This window comes from Ovis canadensis, chromosome 15 (assembly GCF_042477335.2).
Source record: "Ovis canadensis isolate MfBH-ARS-UI-01 breed Bighorn chromosome 15, ARS-UI_OviCan_v2, whole genome shotgun sequence".
Taxonomy (NCBI): domain Eukaryota; kingdom Metazoa; phylum Chordata; class Mammalia; order Artiodactyla; family Bovidae; genus Ovis; species Ovis canadensis.
The window spans coordinates 80,989,043-81,012,100 of NC_091259.1; the positions used below are offsets into that span (position 1 = coordinate 80,989,043).

A 23,058-nucleotide genomic window follows, 5' to 3' on the forward strand; every position below is an offset into this window, starting at 1 on the left:
CCGAGGAATGCCATCGGCCACCCAGTGTTCTTAGGAGCCGGGAATGGATTCCCCTAGTTCTGGAAGATGCAGGGCCCAGTCTTTGGATTAGTAACTGAATTTGCACTTCTGGCCTCCTGAACTGTGAGAGGATAGTCTTAGTTTCGGAGAAGGCAATGGCAACCCCCTCCAGTACTCTTGCCTGGAAAATCCCATGGATGGAGGAGCCTGGTGGGCTGCAGTCCATGGGATCGCTAAGAGTTTGGAACTAATGAGCAACTTCACTTTCACTTTTCACTTTCATGCATTGGAGAAGGAAATGGCAACCCACTCCAGTGTTCTTACCCGGAGAATCCCAGGGACGGGGGAGCCTAGTGGGCTGCCGTCTATGGGGTCACACAGAGTCGGACACGACTGACGCGACTTAGCAGAAGTCTTAGTTTAAGCCACTGAGTTTATTACAGCGACTGTAGGAAGCTAATCCCTAACAAATGTAAACTTATTACCTAGTCGCAGAAGTTTTTGAGACTTATGTCTAGGTATAGCCAATACTTTAAATGTGCCAAGCATGCTTAAGAAGAATGTCTGTTTTCTAATTCTTATTTTTCAATATATGTCCTTTAAGTTGTTTGTTAATTGTATTCAAATCTTCCATCTCTTTACGAACTTTTATCTGCCTGATCTGTCAGTAATTGAGAGAAGTGTTTTGAATTCTCTCACTGTAATGAATTTGTCAAATTTCCCCGTTTTATCCATTTTTATTTGATACATTTTGAGGCTATCTTTTTAGATGAATAAATTTTAGAATTTTGACTTTCTGGTGAGTTGAACTTTTTTGTCATGCATTGACATCCTTATTGCTAATGCTTTTGCCTTAAAATCTCTTTTCTGTGATATCAAATTAGGTACCTCTATCCTTCTACATATTTATGTTTTATAAGCAAAATAAATGAAATTAAAAGATGCTTACTCCTTATGACCAACCTAGATAGCATATTCAAAAGCAGAGACATTACTTTGCCGACTAAGGTCCGTCTAGTCAAGGCTATGGTTTTTCCAGTGGTCATGTATGGATGTGAGAGTTGGACTGTAAAGAAAGCTGAGCGCCGAAGAATCGATGCTTTTGAACTGTGGTGTTGGAGAAGACTCTTGAGAGTCCCTTGGACTGCAAGGAGATCCATCCAGTCCATTCTGAAGGAGATCAGCCTTGGGATTTCTTTGGAAGGAATGATGCTAAAGCTGAAACTTGGTACTTTGGCCACCTCATGCGAAGAGTTGACTCATTGGAAAAGACTAATGCTGGGAGGGATTGGGGGCAGGAGGAGAAGGGGGGGATGGCATCACTGACTCGATGGATGTGAATCTGAGTGCACTCCGGGAGTTGGTGATAGACAGGGAGGTCTGCGTGCTGCAATTCATGGGGTCGCAAAGAGTCGGACACGACTGAGCAACTGAACAGAACAGAAGCAAAATAAACCTGGGTTGGGGGGGGGGGGATAATTGTCTTTTAATTTGGTATTCTCTGCTCTTTACAGGCAAGTTAATTTCATGTATAACTTATGATTCTTAAAACATGAAGACTTCTTTCTGTAATGTTATTTTGTTCTCTTTGTTTCTTTTATGCTTCTTTTTTTTCTCACTTTTTGATTGGCTAATTTTTTTTTCTTTTACTCCATTTTTCCTCCTGTAGTAGTTTGGAAGTTTTACATTCTTTATCTTCATTGTCTTTACTCCTGAACATTTTCAGTGCACGCACAGTACAATTTAAAGTTATCTGGAGGGATTTCCCTGGTGGCCCAGTGGCCAAGACTCTACACTTTCACTGCAGGGAGTGTGGGTTCCATCCCTGTCTGGGAATTAAGATCCCACATGCTTCCCAGTACAGCCAAAATTATATGTATTATTATAATATATGTATATATATCCCCTCTTATTAACATTCTGCATCAGTGTGGTTCATTTTTTGCAACTGATGAACCAATATTGTTACATTTGATTATCAACTAAAGTCTGCAATTCACATTAGGGTTTCCTGGACCTTTTAACAATGTGTGTGATGTGACCGTCACTACAGGATCATAAAGAACAGTCTCACTGCCCTAAAAATCCCATGTTCCACTTATTTATCCCTCCCTTTTCCTCCACCTCCAGACACCTGCATCCGTGATCTTTGTCCCAATAGTTTTGCCTTTTCCAAAATTCTATAGTTGAAATCACTATAGAACACAGACTTTTCAGACTGTTTTTTTTTTTCACTTCACATACATTTAAGTTTCCTCTATTACTTTTCAAGGCTTAATAGCTCTATTCTTTTTATTGCTGAATAATATCCCATTGTACAGATGCACCACAGTTTGCTTATCCATTTACCTATTGAAGGGCATATTGGTTGCTTCTGGTTTGAACAATTATGAATAAAACTGCTATAACCATTTGTGTGTAGGGTTTTATGTGGACAAAAGTTTTCAACTCATTTGGGATAAATACCATGGAGCATGATTACTGGATTATATAGTTAAGAGTGTTCAGGTTACTTCTCCTTAGCTTCTTTTCTATCAACTATCTTTTAAGTTCACTAATCCTGCCATATTGAAGGTACTTTCTGCTGTTAAATCCATGTAATATCAGGTATTAATACATTTCACCTCTGGAATGTTCATTTGATTCTTTAATTTCTAGTCATCTATTTAAATACTCCCTTTTTCATGCTTTGCCCCCTTCCTCTATTTTTATAAATATTATAATTGTTTTAAAATCCTGTCTGCTTTCTCCTATATTTGGATCATCTGTGGATCTACTTATTTTTTTTCTTTTGAGAAGAGGTCACATTTTTCTGCCTCCTCACATGTCCCACCATTTTTAAATACTGCACGCCAGAGATTCTATATAAAAGAACCAAGACCAAAGTCAACGCTGTCTTTCTTTAGGCAGCCTTTGCCTCCTCCCTAGTAGGTAGGATGGAGACCAATCACTTCAACCCAGGTAAGTCCTGAGCCGAGCCAGGGCTAGGTTCCCCTTCCATTATGTTCATCGCCACTGTCATTTGACATGTCAGCAGAATGAAACCTGTCACGTGTTTCTGGTGGGCTCATCTTTCTGAAAATTCAGCTTTTCAAGCAAAGTAAGACCATGAGAGGTTTCACCTTGTCTTTTCAACCCTTCTGTGCAGCCGTAGTGCTCAGCAGATGCCTTGTCGGGGGAACTGGTCGTGCATCTGAGAGTGCTTCTAGATCAGTCCATCATGCCATCCCAGTGGCTGTCGAAAGATCTGCTGGAGTCTTTCCCCTTGTAGAGATGCCACTGGCTCTGGCAACTCCAGCCATCAGTTGTTACGCTTGGAAAATGTCCCAGGGGAAGAACATAGCCAGCTCACCTAGTGGGGGCTCGCTCTTTAGAATTTCAGTTAAGCTAGTCCTCATTGCATCCAAATACCTCCAGTGTCTTCAAAGAAAAGTTATTTATAATTTTTTTTTTCTGCTCTAATAGTGACTGCTTGGTACTGCCATGTCCCACTGAAAAATAGGGACTTCACTGAATTTTTAATTTTAATTGTTGCATTTGGTTCTTAAAGCTTTGAATTTTTTATGGTTTCAACTATTCTTATGTCTTTGTTTTATTTCAACATATTAAACACCATTATGTTGTGTTTCTTATAGTTCCAATAATCCAGTATTTTTTGTAGATGGTTCTATTGTTTCTGCTGACTTTTGCTAATGTTACTTCATTTCCCCATATTTTTCATGATTCGTGTGAGTTTTTCATTAGACCTATATTGAAATTATTCAAAATCTTATTGAGTGTAAATTTTCCTGGCGATTTGTGTTCGTTTTCATCAGTTATGGGGGCATTACCGATTTTCACCTGCTTTATATTAAAATTCTGAGGTTTGCAGCTGTTGGGTCTCTGTTCTTCTTGGGTGTGGGGGAGGGGACGGAAATTGTACAAATGGTATTAATTCGTCCTTACAGAAAGAAAAGAAAGTGAAGTCACTCAGTCATGTCCAACTCTTTGTGACCCCATGGACTGTAGCCTACCAGGCTCCTCTGTCCATCCATGAGATTTTCCAGACAAGAGTCCTGGAGTGGGGTGCCAATTAAACTCATGGAAAATAGGCTAGTGGCCATGAGTTCTCAGGGAAGAGTTCTTCCTACCTTTAGTTAATGCCAAGACAGAAAAGTTTTCTTGCTGTTGGCCTCTGTGAGATTTCTGCACCCCTTTCTGGTATTGACTCCTTCCTGGGTCCCAGCTTTATGCGAGTCTCTGCTGTAACTCTCCTTCCTGCTCTTGGTCTCCATCCTGTCCCAACCTGTCTGCCCCCTTCCCCAGAAATATACAAGCAGTTGGCCACCCAGGAGTGTGTATGTCCCAGCTTACTCATCTCTCTGGACTCAGATTCCCACATTATTCCTGGTCTCAGCTGCTGCTGCTGCTAAGTCGCTTCAGTCGTGTCCGACTCTGTGTGACCCCATAGATGGCAGCCCACCAGGCTCCCCCATCCCAGGGATTCCCCAGGCAAGAACACGAGTGGGTTGCCATTTCCTTCTCCAATGCATGAAAGGAAGAGTGAAAGTGAAGTCGTTCAGTCATGTCCGACTCTTAGCGACCCCATGGACTGCAGCCTACCGGGCTCCTCCGTCCATGGGATTTTTCCAGGTGAGAGTACTGGAGTGGGTTGCCATTGCCTTCTCCACCTGGTCTCAGAAGAAATCTTTTTTTGCACAGGCTAATTCCAGTATTCAAAAGCATTTTATCTTTTATCGGTGTATTATAGCAGATATCCCTCAGGATCTCCAACCTAATTTCTAAAAACAGAATCTCTACGTACTTTTACCACATGGAGCCAGATTCTCCTACCTAACGTTCTACCGACTAGCTCATCTCCCCCTGGAGCCACTGCTCTGCCCCTGAGAGGACAATGGGGCAAGACCTGGAAGAAGCCTTGCAGACTCATACCTTATAAATGTCGTTTCTGCCCAGCAAGTAGTCCTAGAAGGATGAAAAAATAAAAGGCCACTTTTAACACACCCCATGCTGATAGCTTACTATGTCTTTTTCATTCATGCATCCACCCTGGTGCAGATGCTGGCTGCGTTTGACAACTGGACAAACCTATCGTGACTGGCAAGCACTACACAACCTCTGGGAAAGTTACAAGTGGAGCCTTGGATGAATACTCTATTTAAAGCTCTGGCTCTTTCCAGGCAAAAGACCTAGGCAGATCAATGTAACTTCTGTGCATTTCTACATAATGGATTTGCTTCCACAAAGTGGATAATTTATTTCTAAAGCATTAAGGGACTTAGTCCACTAATCATTAACTTAATAATTTCAGGTACTTTTAATTTATTCAGTAATAAGCTTTCATTGACTATTTTCTGACCAGAATCCTAATCACTTGAAAGAAAACAATCCCTGCTTTGGGACACACCGTGAAACAAAAGGGCCAATATTCTGGTTTCTCTTTCGATTGCATAAATTTTACACCTTCTTAAAACATGTGGACTTGACAACCATTTCAAAGTTTTCTATGAGATGGCAAGTAAGGGAGGAAGGGCCCTGAACATTTAATGTTAATCAATACTTCATACCATATATCAATGTTCAGAGTTTATTATGCCTCTCAAGGCCTGTACAATCTGACTCCTTTCTGTGCTGTGCTTAGTTGCTCAGTCGTGTCCAACTCTTTGTGACCCCAAGGACTGTAGCCTGCCAGGCTTCTCTGCCCATGGGGATTCTCCAGGCAAGAATATTGAAATGGGTTGCCATGCCCTCCTCCAGGGGATCTTCGCAACCCAGGGATCGAACCCAGGTCTCCTGCATTGCAGGTGGATTCTTTACCACTGGAGCCACTACCTCGTCTCAAAAAACTGCTTCCCTCACCCTCTTCCTGCAGCAACTTTGTTTCTCCAATATTCCCCATCATGGAGTGTGGTAGAATGGTTGCAAAAATGCTTCAACACTGTATCCCTCCCATTTTCCATACTCTTTGGGATGTGACTTTACAACTCCAATCAAGAGGTAAAGTCTATTTCCCCACTCTTTGAACCTGGGCTAACTTGCCAGTTAATAAATGAAGAAGTGGTTCTGTGCCACTTCCAAGCCTGGGACTGGAGAGGTCTTGTGTGTGTTTCATACTGTTCGTGGGGTTCTCAAGGCAAGAATACTGAAGTGGTTTGCTGTTCCCTTCTCCAGTGGACCACATTCTGTCAGACCTCTCCACCATAACCCTCCTGTCTTGGGTGGCCCCACACGGTATGGCTTACTTTCACTGAGTTAGACAAGGCTGTGGTCCTAGTGTGATTGGATTGACTAGTTTTCTGTGAGTATGGTTTCAGTGTGTCTGCCCTCCGATGCCCTCTCGCAACAGCTACCGTCTTACTTGGGTTTCTTTTACCTTGGACGTGGGGTATCTCTTCACGGCTGTTTCAGCAAAGCGCAGCCGCTGCTCCTTACCTTGCATGATGGGTATCTCCTCACTGCCACCCCTCCTGACCTACTATATGCTACTGGAGATCAGTGGGGAAATAACTCCAGAAAGAATGAAGGGATGGAGCCAAAGCAAAAACAATACCCAGTTGTGGATGTGACTGGTGATAGAAGCAAGGTCCAATGCTGCAAAGAGCAATATTGCATAGGAACCTGGAATGTTAGGTCCATGAATCAAGGCAAATTGGAAGTGGTCAAACAGGAGATGGCAAGAGCGAACGTTGACATTCTAGGAATCAGCAAACTAAAATGGACTGGAATGGGTGAATTTAACTCAGATGACCATTATATCTACTACTGCGGGCAGGAATCCCTCAGAAGAAATAGAGTAGCCATCATGGTCAACAAGAGAGTCTGAAATGCAGTACTTGGATGCAGTCTCAAAAATGACAGAATGATCTCTGTTTCCAAGGCAAACCATTCAATATCACAGTAATCCAAGTCTATGCCCCAACCAGTAATGCTGAAGAAGCTAAAGTTGAACGGTTCAATGAAGACCTACAAGACCTTTTAGAACTAACACCCCCAAAAGATGTCCTTTTCATTATAGGGGACTGGAATGCAAAAGTAGGAAGTCAAGAAACACCTAGGGTTACAGGCAAATTTGGCCTTGGAATATGGAATGAAGCAGGGCAAAGGATAATAGAGTTTTGCCAAGACAATGCACTGGTCATAGCAAACACCCTCTTCCATCAACACAAGAGAAGACTACACATGAACATCACCAGATGGTCAATACCGAAATCAGATTGATTATATTCTTTGCAGCCAAAGATGGAGAAGCTCTATGCAGTCAACAAAAACAAGACCGGGAGCTGACTGTGACTCAGATCATGAACTCCTTATTACCAAATTCAGGCTTAAACTGAAGAAAGTAGGGAAAACCACTAGACCATTCAGGTATGACCTAAATCAAATCTCTTATGATTATACAGTGGAAGTGAGAAATAGATTTAAGGGACTAGATCTGATAGATAGAGTGCCTGATGAACTACGGACTGAGGTTCGTGATATTGTATAGGAGACAGGGATCAAGACCATCCCCATGGAAAAGAAATGCAAGAAAGCAAAATGGCTGTCTGGGGAGGCCTTACAAATAGCTGTGAAAAGAAGAGAAGTGAAAAGCAAAGAAGAAAAGGAAAGATATAAGCATCTGAATGCAGACTTCCAAAGAATAGCAAGGAGAGATAAGAACGCCTTTCTCAGCAATCAATGCAAAGAAATAGAGGAAAACAACAGAATGGGAAGACTAGAGATCTCTTCAAGAAAATTAGAGATACCAAGGGAACATTTCATGCAAAGATGGGCTCAATAAAGGACAGAAATGGTATGGACCTAACAGAAGCAGAAGATATTAAGAAGAAGTGGCAAAAATACACTGAAGAACTGTACAAAAAGATCTTCACGACCAAGATAATCACGATGGTGTGATCACTCACCTAGAGCGAGACATCCTAGAATGTGAAGTCAAGTGGGCCTTAGAAAGCATCACTGTGAACAAAGCTAGTGGAGGGGATGGAATTCCAGTTGAGCTATTTCAAATCCTGAAAGATGATGCTGTGAAAGTGTTGCACTAAATATGCCAACAAATTTGGAAAACTCAGCAGTGGCCACAGGACTGGAAAAGGTCAGTTTTCATTCCAATCCCAAAGAAAGGCAATGCCAAAGAATGCTCAAACTACCACACAATTGCACTCATTCCACATGCTAGTAAAGTAATGCTCAAAATTCTCCAAGCCAGGCTTCAGCAATATGTGAACCATGAACTTCCAGATGTTCAAGCTGGTTTTAGAAAAGGCAGAGGAACAAGACATCAAACTGCCAACATCCGCTGGATCATGGAAAAAGCAAGAAAATTCCAGAAAAACACCTATTTCTGCTTTATTGACTATACCAAAGCCTTTGACTGTGTGGATCACAATAAACTGTGGAAAATTCTTCAAGAAATGGGAATACCAGACCACCTGACCTGCCTCTTGAGAAACCTGTATGCAGGTCAGGAAGCAACAGTTGGAACTCGACATGGAACAACAGACTAGTTCCAAATAGGAAAAGGAGTACGTCAAGGCTGTATATTGCCACCCTGCTTATTTAACTTATATTCAGAGTACATCATGAGAAATGCTAGGTTGGAAGAAGCACAAGCTGGAGTCAAGATTGCTGGGATAAATATCAATAACCTCAGATATGCAGATGACACCACCCTTATGGCAGAAAGTGAAGAGGAACTAAAAAGCGTCTTGATGGAAGTGAAAGAGGAGAGTGAAAAAGTTCGCTTAAAGCTCAACATTCAGAAAACGAAGATCATGGCATCTGGTCCCATCACTTCATGGGAAATAGATGGGGAAACAGTGGAAACAATGTCAGACTTTATTTTGGGGGGCTCCAAAATCACTGCAGATGGTGATTGCAGCCATGAAATTAGAAGACGCTTACTCCTTGGAAGGAAAGTTATGACCAACCTAGGTAGCATATTGGAAAGCAGAGACATTACTTTGCCAACAAAGGTCTGTCGAGTCAAAGCTATGGTTTTTCCAGTAGTCATGTATGGATGCGAGATTTGGACTGTGAAGAAAGCTGAGCAATGCAGAGTTGATGCTTTTGAACTGTGGTGTTGGAGAATTCTCTTGAGAGTCCCTTGGACTGCAAGGAGATACAACCAGTCCATTCTAAAGGAGATCAGTCCTGGATGTTCTTTGGAGGGAATGATGCTAAAGCTGAAACTACAATACTTTGGCCACCTCATGCGAAGAGTTGACTCATTGGAAAAGACTCTGATGCTGGGAGGGATTGGGGGCAGGAGGAGAAGGGGATGACAGAGGATGAGATGGCTGGATGGTATCACTGACTCGATGAACGTGAGTTTGTGTGAACTCCGGGAGTTGGTGATGGGCAGGGAGGCCTGGTGTGCTGCGATTCATGGGGTCGCAAAGAGTTGGACACGACTGAACTGACTGAACTGATCCGTGTGTGTTTACATACGCCTCCCCTGACACCACTATTAGGTCATGCCTAGTGAGCTTGTTCAAGGATGAGAGACCACATGGTGCCAGTACTAATCTGAACCAGCCAAGCACCAACTGCTGACCTACCTGTGAATCAGATCCAAATCAGAACTCCCCATCAACCAGGACTCAGCATACAATGCAGACAGTACTGACTAGGTTAGGTCCCCCATGTCTTGTATAAAATACAACAACTGTAAGATCTGGTTTTTAAATGTCTACCTCCCCTGCTAGGCTATAACCTCCATGATGGGAGGAATCAGGTCTGTCTTGACCACAACTTTGTCCCTCGCATCTAGCATGGTGCTGGCTATAGTCAGCACTCATTATTAGTTCATTAAATGAGTATATTGGTGAATGTATGAGCAAATCTTCACACAGCCCAACAGATGAGGAAACTAAGGTTGGAAGGGCTTCAGTAACCTTTCTGAAGTTACTCACCAAGGAAATAGTGAGGCTGAGACACAGTTCATACACTTGAAATAATACAGTTCACACAGTTCTGAAGACTAGGTAACTCTAAAGAGGAATCTGCTAAGCCATGTAGATAAAGCCATTAAGAATGACGCATAACCCAGGGTCTGCTGAAAAATATTGCTACCAACTCTTCAGTTTTGTAATCACTGAAAGAAACCAGCTACGAGGTCCTGGGAAATGGCTCCATGTATCATTTGGGAACAGTCATGCCTTTTCTATTTGGCTTTCATTCTACCATGCATTTGTACAGAAGTAGCAAAAGGCAATGGCACCCCACTCCAGTACACTCTTGCCTGAAAAATCCCACGGACAGAGGAGCCTGGTGGGCTGTAGTCCATGGGGTTGCTAAGAGTCGGACACCACTGAGCGACTTCACTTTCACTTTTCACTTTCATGCATTGGAGAAGGAAATGGCAACCCACTTTAGTGTTCTTGCCTGGAGAATCCCAGGGACAGGGGAGCCTGGTGGGCTGCAGCCTATGGGGTCGCACAGTCGGACACGACTGAAGCGACTTAGCAGCAGCAGCAGCAGCTTGTTGGCATCATGAAGCATGATGGTTCTGTTTTCTCCTTTGGAAATGGGACTATTTGGTAATATTTCACATTATATTATATATAAGAAATAAAAGATATATATTACCTACATCACAAGATTGTTCTGAAAAGTATACTGGTGTAAGCATGAAAATAATTGGTGCAGCGCTTGATGTGAAGAAGCTTGTAAGATGTTTGGGTGGGTTAAGTGGGCACTTTGACGACATGGCTTCTCCTTTGGCATATTTAATTGTGATGGTTAATGGACATCTTTGCAGCTTAAGATGATACTGTTAAAATAGAATTCTCTCCTAATGATGCCTGGAGCCTTGCCACTCAATGGGAGAATCAGCAGAACCTGCAGTATCTTATTTGCAATTGACATTATTGTAATTTTGTTCCCGTTAAAAAAATTTTTTTTGTTTCACTGGAAAGATGTTGCTCAGTTTTCAGCTTTAAAAGTGTACAAGTCACTTTGTTACAATAAAAATAAATGTGTTTTAAAAAAAAAGAACCTCTCAAGAAATGTTAACAAATAATATCATTTGCTACTATTCAATAACAAGGAGGGGCTTCCCTGGTGGCTCAGCTGGTAAAGAATCCACCGGCAACGCAGATCCTGGTTTGATTCCTGGGTCAGAAGATCACCTGGAGACAGAATAGACTACCCACTCCAGTATTCTTGCTCTTCCCTGCTGGCTCAGATGGTAAAGAATCCTCCTGCAATGCAGGAGGCCTGGGGTCTGTCCCTGGGTTGGGAAGATCCCCTGGAGAAGGGAATGGCAACCCATTCTGGCCTGGGAAAATGCCATGGACAGAGGAGCCTGGTAGGCTACAGTCCACAGATTCCCAAGAGCCAGACACAACTTAGCGACTAAACAACAGCAACAAGTCATTTACACCGCGGTTCATATCTCTGGCAGTATCCACAATCATGCTGGGCACTGGACAGGAGGACTTCCTGTCTAGAGTTTGAAGAAACATCCTCTCCCCCTCATCATGGTGTAAAGTTGGCAGAGACCTGAAAACCTCCATGCACATACCCTCGGGCCTCCAGTCGGGAAATGCTGAGCCTCTGGCAGCTAAGACAGGAGCTGGGAATATCTTTATGACATCTTCACTGAGAGCTATTAGCGTGTTGGCCATCATTTGCCTTGGACTGGATTTTCACAGAACTCAGCAGCAGGTACTCTACAGGCAGCACAGAACTAAATGTTTGGCAAGAGTCTGGGGTAACAATCAGCAACTGAAAACAAGCTGTGGTGTGCGGCTTCCCCAGAATGATTTCTTAAGAGCTACCAGTGTTTAAAGTACCTATCAGTTTTTCCATCCCGAGGCGAAGATAAATGTTGGGCAGAAAACTAATCAGTTGAAGAGAGCAGGCAGCAGCAAAGGGTGAAGAGAATTTTTGAAAATCCTTACAAAATGAGACAAGGCACTGTTGAAAGTGCAAATTGTTGGGCCCTGCCCCAGATCCACGAACTCCGGATCTTATTGTGGGGGACCTGGGATCTTCATAAGCATATTTATAATCTTCATATTTATAAGCATCCCCTACTGACTCCAGAGCAGATGGTCGTCTAACCACATGCTGAGAAATGCTGGTTTTGGAGTTCAGGCAAGCCAGTGGATTCTGCAAAAACCTACTGGGGCTTCAGGAGGGTTGTCTCAGGTGAAGAGACCCAAGAAGGGTAGTGCAAGAGTAAAGGGTCAGGGATGACAAGGGTGCAAATCAGAGGCAGTTTTAAGGCCTGCCCTTACAGTGGAAGGCCCACCATGGAGCCAGCCACTTGCTAGCTATTGCTCCCACCCCTGCCATCACAAGCACATCATAACAGTCAGGACTCAAAGAGGAGACAGAAATCATACAGTGATTCGGAGAGGGAAATTAGGTATTACCTACAAAGGGTAAGACTTCCCTGGTGGCTTAGACTGGTAAAGCGTCTGCTTATAATGCAGGAGACCTGGGTTCGATCCCTGGGTTGGGAAGATCCTCTGAAGAAGGTAATAGCAATCCATTCCAGTATTCTTGCCTGGAAAATCCCATGGATGGAGGAGTGTGGTAGGCTAAGGTCCATGGAGTTGCAAAGAGTTGGACACAACTGAGCGACTTCACTTTCACTTTTTTCACTTACAAGGGGTAAAGGGAAACTCTAATATATAGCCATTACCTACCTTGATGTTGAGGCAGAACACGAAGGCAGGCACAAATACAGAAGTGCTCCCAACCCATCAGGAAGCACAGACCGGCGCTGTACTTTCCACGTCGTCTGCTCCAGCTGAGGGTTTTACGGGGCTTTTAAGCAGAGGATAACCAGGCTCCTCAGACACAGGAGGGCAAACTGCTGCCATTGCCAAGGGAGGTTCAGGGTGGCTTGGGAGTTCCATATGGTCAATTTCACCTGGGTCCAAGCAGATGTTCCCTATTTCAAATTTTGGAATCCCATTTCTTCCAGTTGAAGATGATGTCAACTTCACAAGAGTTGTTAACAAGGCTGTAAATTCAACTAATTCACTGCAGAGAGGTGCCAATCACATCAGGCTACCATGTACTGAAGAGCTAGCTAAGAGGAGCACCCTGGAATCAGGGGAAAGAGCTCCTTCTCATTCTAATGTCCCTCCAGCATCCTTTACTGATGAAGCTTAACACTGGGCCAAATGGCAAGAAAGAAATGTTCCAGTATTGCAAGCACGGCAGAAAAGGATTGGGGCTGAGTCAACACACTGGTGACTGGCAATGCACCCCTACCTTTATTGTCTCTTCCATGGTCTCCACTACCACCCACGAAAACAAAAACACAAATACTGCAAACAGAAATGAGGAAACCCAGGATGCCAACAGCCATCAGGAACATCTTTTGAAAGCTATATACTCACATGTATCTAGGGTGACCTACCATCTGTTTGCCCAGGGCTCTTTGCCCAGCTTTAGCACTTAAACTCCTGCATCCTAGGGGCACCCCTCAGTCCCAGAAAACCTGGAACATATTTGTCACCCTACATGCATCCCAAAGGTTTTCAAACATTCTGTGCATCAGAATTGCCTTGGGCACTTGGTAGACATACAGGTGATTCTATTAAATCTGTTAAAGGTTATTTTGGGTGCAAGTGGACCATGAAGTGATTTTTAAGAACTTTTACTTGGAGGACAGACCAGGACTTCTTTCCACTCTAAAACCACAATCACTGAAAAGAAAGAAATGACATCCTTTGGAATTAGAGACAAGGTTCCTGAGCCAGAAGACACTGACAGGTTGTTTGTTGACAGGGCTGCTACTGCTACTGCTAAGTCACTTCAATCGGGTCCAAATCTGTGCGACCCCATAGACGGCAGCCCACCAGGCTCCTCCATCCATGGGATTTTCCAGGCAAGAGTACTGGAGTGGGGTGCCATTGCCTTCTCCGGTTGACAGGGCTAAGTCACTTCAATTGCATCTGATTCTTTTTGACCCTATGGACTACAGACTACCAGGCTCCTCTGTCCATGCAATTATCCAGGCAAGAATACTGGAGTGGTTTGCCATTTCCTTCTCCAGGGGCTCTTCCTGACCCAGGGATCAACCCCACGTCTCATGTCTCCTGCATTGGCAAGTGGGTTCGTTACCACTAAGAACCTTAATTTATGGGTAAACTAAGCCTTAGTTTATGGGATGGGGGAAAGATAAAAATTATAGTCTGGCCTTACCACTTTTCTCTCCTCTCAGTTCAAGGATAAATCCTTTCCCCTTCAATGTCACAAAGTATAATAAAGAGTAACGGATGCTGTGAAATTAGATTTGATAGTAGCAACAACGTAGGGTTGTTGATGGGGTATACTGAGCTTCCTTCAGGTTAAGCACTATATAACACAAAGTTTATTTTAAATACTTCCACAGTATAACTTGCACAAGGTGTAGTTAATTTAGCACTACTTCTGCTATTTTCACACTGTAAAGTGAAGTGAAGTGAAGTGACTCAGTCATGTCTGACTCTTAGCGACCCCATGGACTCTAGCCTACCAGGCTCCTCCATCCACGGGATTTTCCAGGCAAGAGTACTGGAGTGGGTTGCCATTTCCTTCTCCAGGGGATCTTCCCAACCCAGGGATCGAACCCAGGCATCGCAGGCAGACGCTTTACCGTCTGAGCCACCAGGGAAGCCTTCACACTGTAAGGTACATGATTTAACACGGCCACTTAAAGATGTTTCTCCAGAACTCAGACAGATTGAAGACACTTAAGTGTCTTCTTTATTAAGTTTCTATTGTGTTCCAGGCATCGTGCTAAATTCTGTAAATACATTATCTCATTTAATCCTCCCTACAGAAAAGCTATGCCCATTTCATAAAAAAGCAGGGTACCCGACCTAGATTATACACCAAGTATAAAGGTGTATAGCCTGAAACTCAGATCTCTTCTCTCAAGCAAACTGTTTGCAAATAGGGCGCGGTCCTATTCTCAGTACTATGATAGAAGTCTGCAGCGGCTGCAGGGAAAACAAACGAGGTGCATCTCAGACTCTCAGTGGAGTTCAGGATAAAAGTCAAACCCTGTTGGCTCAGTGCATCATGACCAGGTCCCCCAACGCCTTCGCCCTTCCGCTGGGGCTCGGTCGCTCTTCCGGGACGGACCAAAGTAGCCGGCGCTTGGAAGTCTCTCGTCTTTGGTTAGGGGTGTGGGACTTCGGCCGAAGAAACGTCTTCATCCTCACCATCGCCACAGCCCACCCTTAACGGGGCTCCACCGCACCCTTAACCTGTGGGTTCCCCTCGAACCCGGGCGCTGCCATCTTCACCTTCAGAGACACGGCCCTTTCGGCTCGAGGGACGCCGAGCCGCCCGGAGATCCGGGCTGTAGCGCCGGAAGAGGCGGCGGCGGCGCGTGACGTCAGAGGACGTGCTTGCCGCCGTGCGCCTGCGGCGGGGAAGTGCTGGAGACGGGCCGGGGTCGTGAGACTCCCACAGACCGCCGGCGGCAGAGCAGGCCCGAGGCAGCGCGGGGTTCGCTTTAGCAAGAGCGGCTTTAAAACCTGCGCGCCCAGCTCCTCTGGCAGGTGCGGCCTCCCGGCCTGTCGCTGCGACTTGTGGGGACGGTCCTGCGGTCCCTTCCTCAGGGGACTTCATTCAGGGCCTCCCGTTGGTGTGTGTGGGGTGAAACGGGTCTAAAATAAAGTTGCTTAAGCCTTATTGAGAGGACCAGACTCTTTCACCTTCGAGCATCGCTTAATTCTCACTCGGACCGTGAGAGAGGTATTGGCTCCTCTGTTGACAGAGGAGGAAACTAACTCGGAAAGGGAAGGCATTTGCCTCAGGCCACGCCGCTGGGAAGGGTCAGACTCGGATTCAAAGCGAGTCCTTTGGCTGCCGCCGGAGCGCTCGCTCTTGGCCCTGGAAGCGGGGTTCTCGTGCTTAATTCGGGTAAAGAATCTCGGCGTGGAAGGTGGGGGTTAGTTAGTTTCCGAGACTCCGCAGATTCAGTCTGTCTGGGATGGGGTTCTGGAATCTGTATTTTTAGCAGCCGTGCGGCGCACGTAACAACACATCGCTCCCCTGTGAACACAGCAAGAATGATAGCTGGTTGTCGCGTTACGGTTTTAAAGGTTCCTCTACAAATCATGTGGGACTGGAGAGTAGGTATTTGGTTCTGCCCTTAACTCTGTGGGCAGATGGCAGCCTCCGTCCTCTGTCCACTTATTAAATAAGAAAACTTAACATGCTTATCACTTGGGAGAATTTGTTAAACATACAGATTCCCAAGACCAGCTTAGTTCTACTGAATCAGAAAGTCTGGGGGTGGGGCTGGGAACTTGTAGGCTAAACAAGCTATTAAAAAGAGCCTGTTAACCTTTGAGAACTTTGGAGTGAAGTTGTCTTGGACCTATGAAAAATGGACTATAAGTCCGTACGTGCCTCCACCGTTCTCGTTTGATTTGGTTTGGTTTTGCCGATGTGTATGCTCTGTTTTTGATGTGGGCTAGACTTTTATTGGCAAAAATGTCAAATTAATATTACTGGTCATTATGGTGTGGATTTTTTACTTAAGACTGGAACGTGGTAAAATTTGATCGTTAATTACCTGTTGATTTCCTGAGTGACGCTGGGTGAACCACTTAACCTCGTGGCCCTTACATATCTGTTTATCATCGTTTTCTACAAAGCTTGTTTCAGTGACAGACAGCTGTATCCATCCAACATCAAATCTTCTGAGACAGGCCATAGGTGTTTTTGACAAGCTTCAAGGGAAGTTCGATGCAGCCTGTGATGATGGAGTATGGAAATGCCCTGGGTAACTGAGTTTTAGCCTATTTCTGAATCTTCATGTAGGTGGCATATCACAGTTCTGTTGTGTTGTTGTCTTGGGGGACTAATAAGAATAATGTGGTTTATGGTAGATCCTGGTTATAGAATTTCTTAATATCTACTTTCTTGTGAATGAAGTGAAAGTACTTCATTAAGCTAAATCATTAAAAGATAAACATTGCAAAAGATAAACATTAAAAGCAGCATCCCCAAGTAACTTAGTAGGCTCCTGATTGAGATGTTGTGATCTCAGAGTTGATTTTATGTAGAAGCGCTGATTGCTATTAAGTCATCTCATCTACTTGAAAGGATTATAGTCAAAGCTTGGTAGTCAAAGCTTTCACAACCCCGACTTAAAGCATGTTTGTTTGTTTTCCTTTAAACAGATACCATTGTGTAGTTTGAATCAGAAATGCAACAGTAGAAGTCTCGGTCAGCATGGAGGACAAAAGACGGCGAGCCCGAGTGCAGGGAGCCTGGGCTGGTCCTGCTAAGAGCCAGGCCACTGCTCAGCCAGGCAAGGAACTGTGGGGATCTCCTGTTTTTGTGTGTGTATGTGTGTGGACCAGTATCGTTCTCTTTTAATTAATGTTAAGGTTTGAATCTTCTCTCTTTTCAGCTCCCATTGCTGAGAACAATCTTCAACAGAGACCTGGTAAAACCTGGATGAACAAGGAGCAGCATCTGTCTGACAGACAGTTTGTGTTCAAAGAACCCCAGGAGGTAAATTCTTGTTTCTTCTTCAACAGTAACAAACATTTATTTATAAAAGCAACAGTCACATAGTAGACACTCAAATAAATAGTGATTGAATAAGCTCACTAATAGAGAACTGAAAGGCCTGTAGTAATAATGAAACGTGGTGTATTAATTTCTTAGTATGTCTGAGAATTCTTAGTAGTCTTCCCCCAATTTATAGGCATACATAATTGCCTTTTTTTTTTGCCAAAGAGATGTACTGTGACTAGGTTATACCATGACTACTGCTGCTGCTGCTAAGTCGCTTCAGTCGTGTCTGACTCTGTGCGACCCCATAGATGGCAGCCCACCAGGCTCCCCCGTCCCTGGGATTCTCCAGGCAAGAACACTGGAGTGGGCTGCCATTTCCTTCTCCAGTGTATGAAAGTAAAAGTGAAAGTGAAGTCGCTCAGTCGTGTCTGACTCTTAGCAACCCCATGGACTGCAGCCCACCAAGCTCCCCCATCCCTGGGATTTTCCAGGCAAGAGTACTGGAGTGGGGTGCCATTGCCTTCTCCATCTAAGTTCTAACAGTCCTAAAAATGCTAGTGTATCAAATATCTATGGAATTGGATTGAAATTTTAGCTACTGAATTGCTTAATCCCACTGGGAAAAATGTAAGAAACGGGGAAGAGTTGCTGTTCTTAATAACATGGGGAAAAGGAGCTAAAAATCAGGTATCTTGCTATAGTAATGATTGCATAAATAATGATTAAAACCTCGTATTTCCTAGTATGTCTTCTGTTTTTAAAAATCCCTTGGAAAGAATGTTTTTCTTCAGAGTGCTTACTGCTAGGAAAACTTTAATTCTAATTTTGTCATCCTTTACTGCCTACTAGTCACTCTGGAGTAGTTCTAAGAAGAGTAGAACCAGAAGTTTCTGGTGGGATACTAAGAGCTTAGAATAAAACAGGGATAGTTTTAAACCTGCTTTATTTTAACTAGGAATGAAAGGATACCATAATTCTGCAAGGAAACCTCCCTGGGGATTAGGAATCATTCAGAAATAATATCTGACCGTTTCTCTGCAGGTGGTACGCAGAGCCCCAGAGCCACGAGTGATTGAGTAAGTACACTGCTGCCCTCCTGGAACTGTTGCCCACAGTGAAATGGAGAGCCCCAGATCTTTCCCTTGGCCTGGTTTTTCCATCTGGAAAAGATAATGGCCAATTAGTGTCTTAAATTTTAAGCTGGGATATCCCTGTCTCAGATATCTTTAAACCTGGTCTTTTGAGAAGCCTTTTTGAATTTGCTGATGGTGTGGAAAATGCAACAAGATATCTGTTCCTTAAACTCAGACTGGTGTAGATTTCCTGACTCTGTTTGACTAACATATATACAGATAGGAACTAAAATATCTCTTACGTAAAGACACAGAGGAATTTTTTCCTGAGTCATTGAAACATGGTTCTTCAAAAAACCTTTTAGTATCAATTTACTAGCAGTGCTATGCAAACTGCTAGAAATCTAGAAGATTTTACAGTTCATTTACTAAAACCACAGAATTGTTCCAGAGCCATTAAATGATAATAAACATTTCTCTTATATTGATCTGTGTCTAAAAATATTATTTTTTAAAATGATGAAAGATGCTTTGATTTCTCTTGTCCTGCTTCTCAATTTCCATCGAATGCAGATAAATTACCTGTAGAAAACATGCTTTTATTTTAGCAAATTAACATTATATGTGTACTGTTGCTCATGAGCAAGTATTAAGCTGTTTGGCTATTTGCAGGTCAACTTGTATATCTTAGAAAAGTTTGAAATTAACACAAGTATCATCATATTTTCAGAGAGGGTGTGTAGTTGTGGCCTGGCCACTAGTCAGCTATGTAACTCGTCCTTAGGTAAGTTATTACTGTCTCTCTGGACTTGTGTTTCCTTGCCTGTAATATGAAGAGGTTGGACTGTATAGTCACTTAAGACCCAATCTGGGAGCTTTAACAGTCTTTGTTTTGCAAGTACAAATGTGATACTGCCTCCATCGATGGTAAGGAAAAGAAACAAAGCCAAGAAACCTGTTACAAGCTACAAATGGGACATTCAGGTCGAAAAAAAGGGACAATTGTGAGTTTCCAAGACAGAGACAAAAAATGATGGTACTCATTCCTACTTGACCATAGGGTTTGTTAATTCTGTTTATCTAAAATTAGTTATGCTAGATTTTTTTAATAGCCAGAAATATCCCTGATATTTGGAGTGAACCATTTTCTAAATATGGCCCAAAATATAGCACTGAAATATGAGCACTCTAGGAAATTTTATAGCCAACTAATATTTTGAAGCATGCTATATGTTTATGATAATAACTCTGCCTACATTTTGGCTCAGAGTGGCTTACACATCCACCTAAAGGGCCCAGCTCAGAGATTATGAACTGCTAAGTCACCTGGAAAAGGGTAACGTAAATACTATCCCTTTATATTATTCTCCATAACTTATCTCTGTGAGAAGCGTCTGACACAGCTATCTGGACAGAAACACCTATCCAATCTGGATCACATTTCTTACCATGACATGCCCTTCTGTAACAGTTTTGTACTTTCATACATTTGATTAAGTTCAGTAAACTTTTTACTGTTCATCTGTTGTGTGCTAGGCACTAGGAGACAGAAAAGTCACCCATTCCAGCCCTTCAGCAGCTCATAGTTTAGTAAATGAAATAGACATGTAGTCAGACAAATCGTGATCGTGACTATCTTGGAACAGTATACTTCTAGGTGAGATGTAGTGGTCATAGAGGATGAGCTATGTAACATTATTTGACTGGATCACAGGTCAGGAAAGGCTTAGACAAAGTGATACTGAGCTGAGATTCTGAAGGATGAATTAGAATTTTCCACTGGACCGAAGCTGGGGGCGAGTAGGATTGGGGATGCTAGATAGTGGGGACACATGCCAGCATGTAGAAGAGCGTGGGATCAGACATATGGTGGTATATTCAGGAGATTCCAAGCAGTAATTACCCTGAGGATGCTGAGTCTGTGGCAGTTTTTATGAGGTGGAGCTCTATCATGGGGACCTTCTACTTTTGTTCCGTATATCTCTATTGCTCAATAGAGGGGATGCTCAATTTGGTGGCCCTTTTTATGATAGATTCCTATGCCACATCAATCTGAATTATGGGTGAAATATGAATGTATAGAATAAGAATTTACTTTATTCTGGCCTTTGCCTTCATGGCCTGATTTTGTCAGGATTCCATACCCAGGGCCATTAATGGTTACCACCATCTTACCCCTTATCTCAGTGGTAGAAGAAGGTGGGGCTATATTTCCCTCATTGGGCACCCTCATCGGGAAGTGGTTTTGGTGAGCTGGGACTTGGTGCACTCCAAAGGACAACTCTTCCTTCCACTACGTGCAGTATGTTGTTTAACTTGGTACTAATAAATCTTTGTTTTCTTGGTTTCTTTAGTAAAGAGGGTGTGTATGAAATCAGCATGTCACCCACAGGCATATCTAGGTAAGTGAATTCTCACTAGAAAGGGACCATAGTTAATCACTTACTTCAAGTCTTTTGAAATATTTAGAATGTTTTCCTTGTAGAATGTTAACCTTGATTAAAGTAGGTAACATCTGCCCCTTAAATTCCTGGAGAGCAAATATGTGGTAATATCTCCTTTTATACTAGCTTCAAAACATTTTCATCACCTCTCTGTCAGGTATAGTATAACTGTTACTTCTCCAGTTGTTCATGTGAGGAAATGAGGTCCAGGGAGAGTCAATACTTTGTCCTAGTGCTACATGGTAGTTTAGTATTAAAGTTGAGTCTGGTCTCAACCTCTGTGCTGTGAGTGATATATTATTGTTGGGTTGTTGTAGTTGTTGTTCAGTCGCTAAGTCAGGTCCGACTCTTTGGGCCCCGTGGACTGTAGCGTGCCGGGCTCCTTTGTCTTCCACTGTTTCCCGGAGTTTGCTCATACTCATGTCTGTTGAGCTGGTGATGCTGTCTAACCATCTCACCCCCTGCCATCTGCTTTTCCTTTTGCCTTCAGTCTTTCCCAGCATCAGGGTCTTTTCCAACAAGTCAGCTCTTCACATCACATGGCCAAAGTATTGGAGCTTCAGCGTCAGTCCTCCCAATGAATATTCAGGAATGATTTCCTTTAGGATTGACTGGTTTGACCTCCTTTCAGTCCAGGGGACTCTCAAGAGTCTTCTCCAGCCTCACGATTTGAAAGGATCAGTTCTTTGGTGCTCAGCCTTCTTTATGGTCCAGCTCTCACATCTGTAATGAGTACTGGAAAAACCGTAGCTTTGACTATACGGACCTTTGTCAGCAAGGTGATAGTCCTGCTTTCTAATACGCTATTTAGGTTTGTCATAGCTTTCCTTCTAAGGAGCCAGTGTCTTATAATTTCATGGCTATAGTCACCATCCCCAATGATTTTTGGAGCCCAAGAAAAAAAATCTGTCACTGTTTCTGCTTTTTCCCCTTCTATTTTCCATGAAGTGATGAGACCAGATGCCATGATCTTAGTTTTTTGAATGTTGAGTTTCAAGCCAGCTTTTTCACTCTCCTCTTTCACCTTCATCAAGAGGCCCTTCATTTCCTCTTTACTTTCTGCCAGTAGAGTGGTATCATCTGCATATCTGAAGTTGTTGATATTTCTCGTGGCAATCTTGATTCCAGCTCAAGCTTCATCCAGCCCGACATTTCACCTGATGTACTCTGCATATACGTTAAATAAGCAGGGGGACAATATACAGCCTTGATGTACTCCTTTCCCAGTTTTGAGGCAGTCCCTTGTTCTATGTCTGGTTCTAACTGTTGCTTCTTGACCCACATTCTCAGGAGGCAGGTAAGGTGGTCTGGTACTCCCATCTCTTGAAGAATTTTCCACAGTTCATTGTGATCCACAGAGTCACAGGCTTTAGCAGAGACCATGAAGCAGAAGTAGATATTTTTCTGGAATTCCCTCGCTTTCTCCATGATCCAGCAAATGTTGGCAATTTGATCTCTGGTTCCTCTGCCTCTTCGAGACCCAACTTGTACATCTGGACGTTCTTAGTTCATGTACTGCTAAAGCCTACTTGAAAGATTTTGAGTATAATGTTGTTATCATATGAAATGAGTGCAATTGTATGATAGTTTGAACATTCTTTGACATTGCCCTTCTTTGGGATTGGAATGAAAACTGACCTTTTCCAGTCCTGTGGTCACTGCTGAGTTTCCCAAATTTGCTGACATACTGAGTGCAGCACTTTAACAGCATTATCTTTTAGGATTTTAAACAGCTCAGCTGGAATTCTCTCACCTGCACTAGCTTTGTTTGCAGTAATGCTTCCTAAGGCCCACTTGACTTCACACTCCAAGATGTCTGGCTCTAGGTGAATGACCACACCATCATGATTATCCTGGTCATTAAGACCTTTTTTGTATAGTTCTTCTGTATACTCTTGCCACCTCTTCTTAATCTCTGCTGCTTCTGTTAGATCCTTAATGTTTCTGTCCTTCTTGAGCCCATCTTTGTATGAAATGTTCCCTTGGTATCTCAATTTTCTTGAGATCTCTAGTCTTTCCTCTTCTATTGTTTTCCTCTATTTCTTTGCATTGTT

At 43.2% G+C, this 23,058-nt stretch overlaps 1 protein-coding gene and 1 long non-coding RNA gene across 6 annotated transcripts in view; one reads left to right on the forward strand and one right to left on the reverse strand.

The window, feature by feature from the left end:
• Positions 1-15,325, reverse strand: part of LOC138420637 (uncharacterized) — a 29,524-nt gene extending 14,199 nt beyond the window's left edge. The window contains exon 1 of the long non-coding RNA XR_011249258.1: positions 12,657-15,325. This is a non-coding gene — a long non-coding RNA (uncharacterized lncRNA). The remainder of the gene's footprint in view (positions 1-12,656) is intronic.
• The window catches only part of ALKBH3 (alkB homolog 3, alpha-ketoglutarate dependent dioxygenase), a 43,032-nt gene continuing 35,050 nt past the window's right edge, over positions 15,077-23,058 (forward strand). The window contains exons 1-6 of one of the 5 annotated variants that reach the window (XM_069553952.1): positions 15,077-15,876; positions 16,617-16,744; positions 17,145-17,275; positions 17,378-17,481; positions 18,529-18,563; positions 20,915-20,962. In XM_069553952.1, the coding sequence (XP_069410053.1) occupies positions 17,197-17,275; positions 17,378-17,481; positions 18,529-18,563; positions 20,915-20,962 (266 nt within the window). In that variant the 5' untranslated portion in view covers positions 15,077-15,876; positions 16,617-16,744; positions 17,145-17,196. The remainder of the gene's footprint in view (positions 15,877-16,616; positions 16,745-17,144; positions 17,276-17,377; positions 17,482-18,528; positions 18,564-20,914; positions 20,963-23,058) is intronic. The other 4 variants (XM_069553948.1, XM_069553951.1, XM_069553949.1 and 1 more) reach the window with 4 other exon arrangements.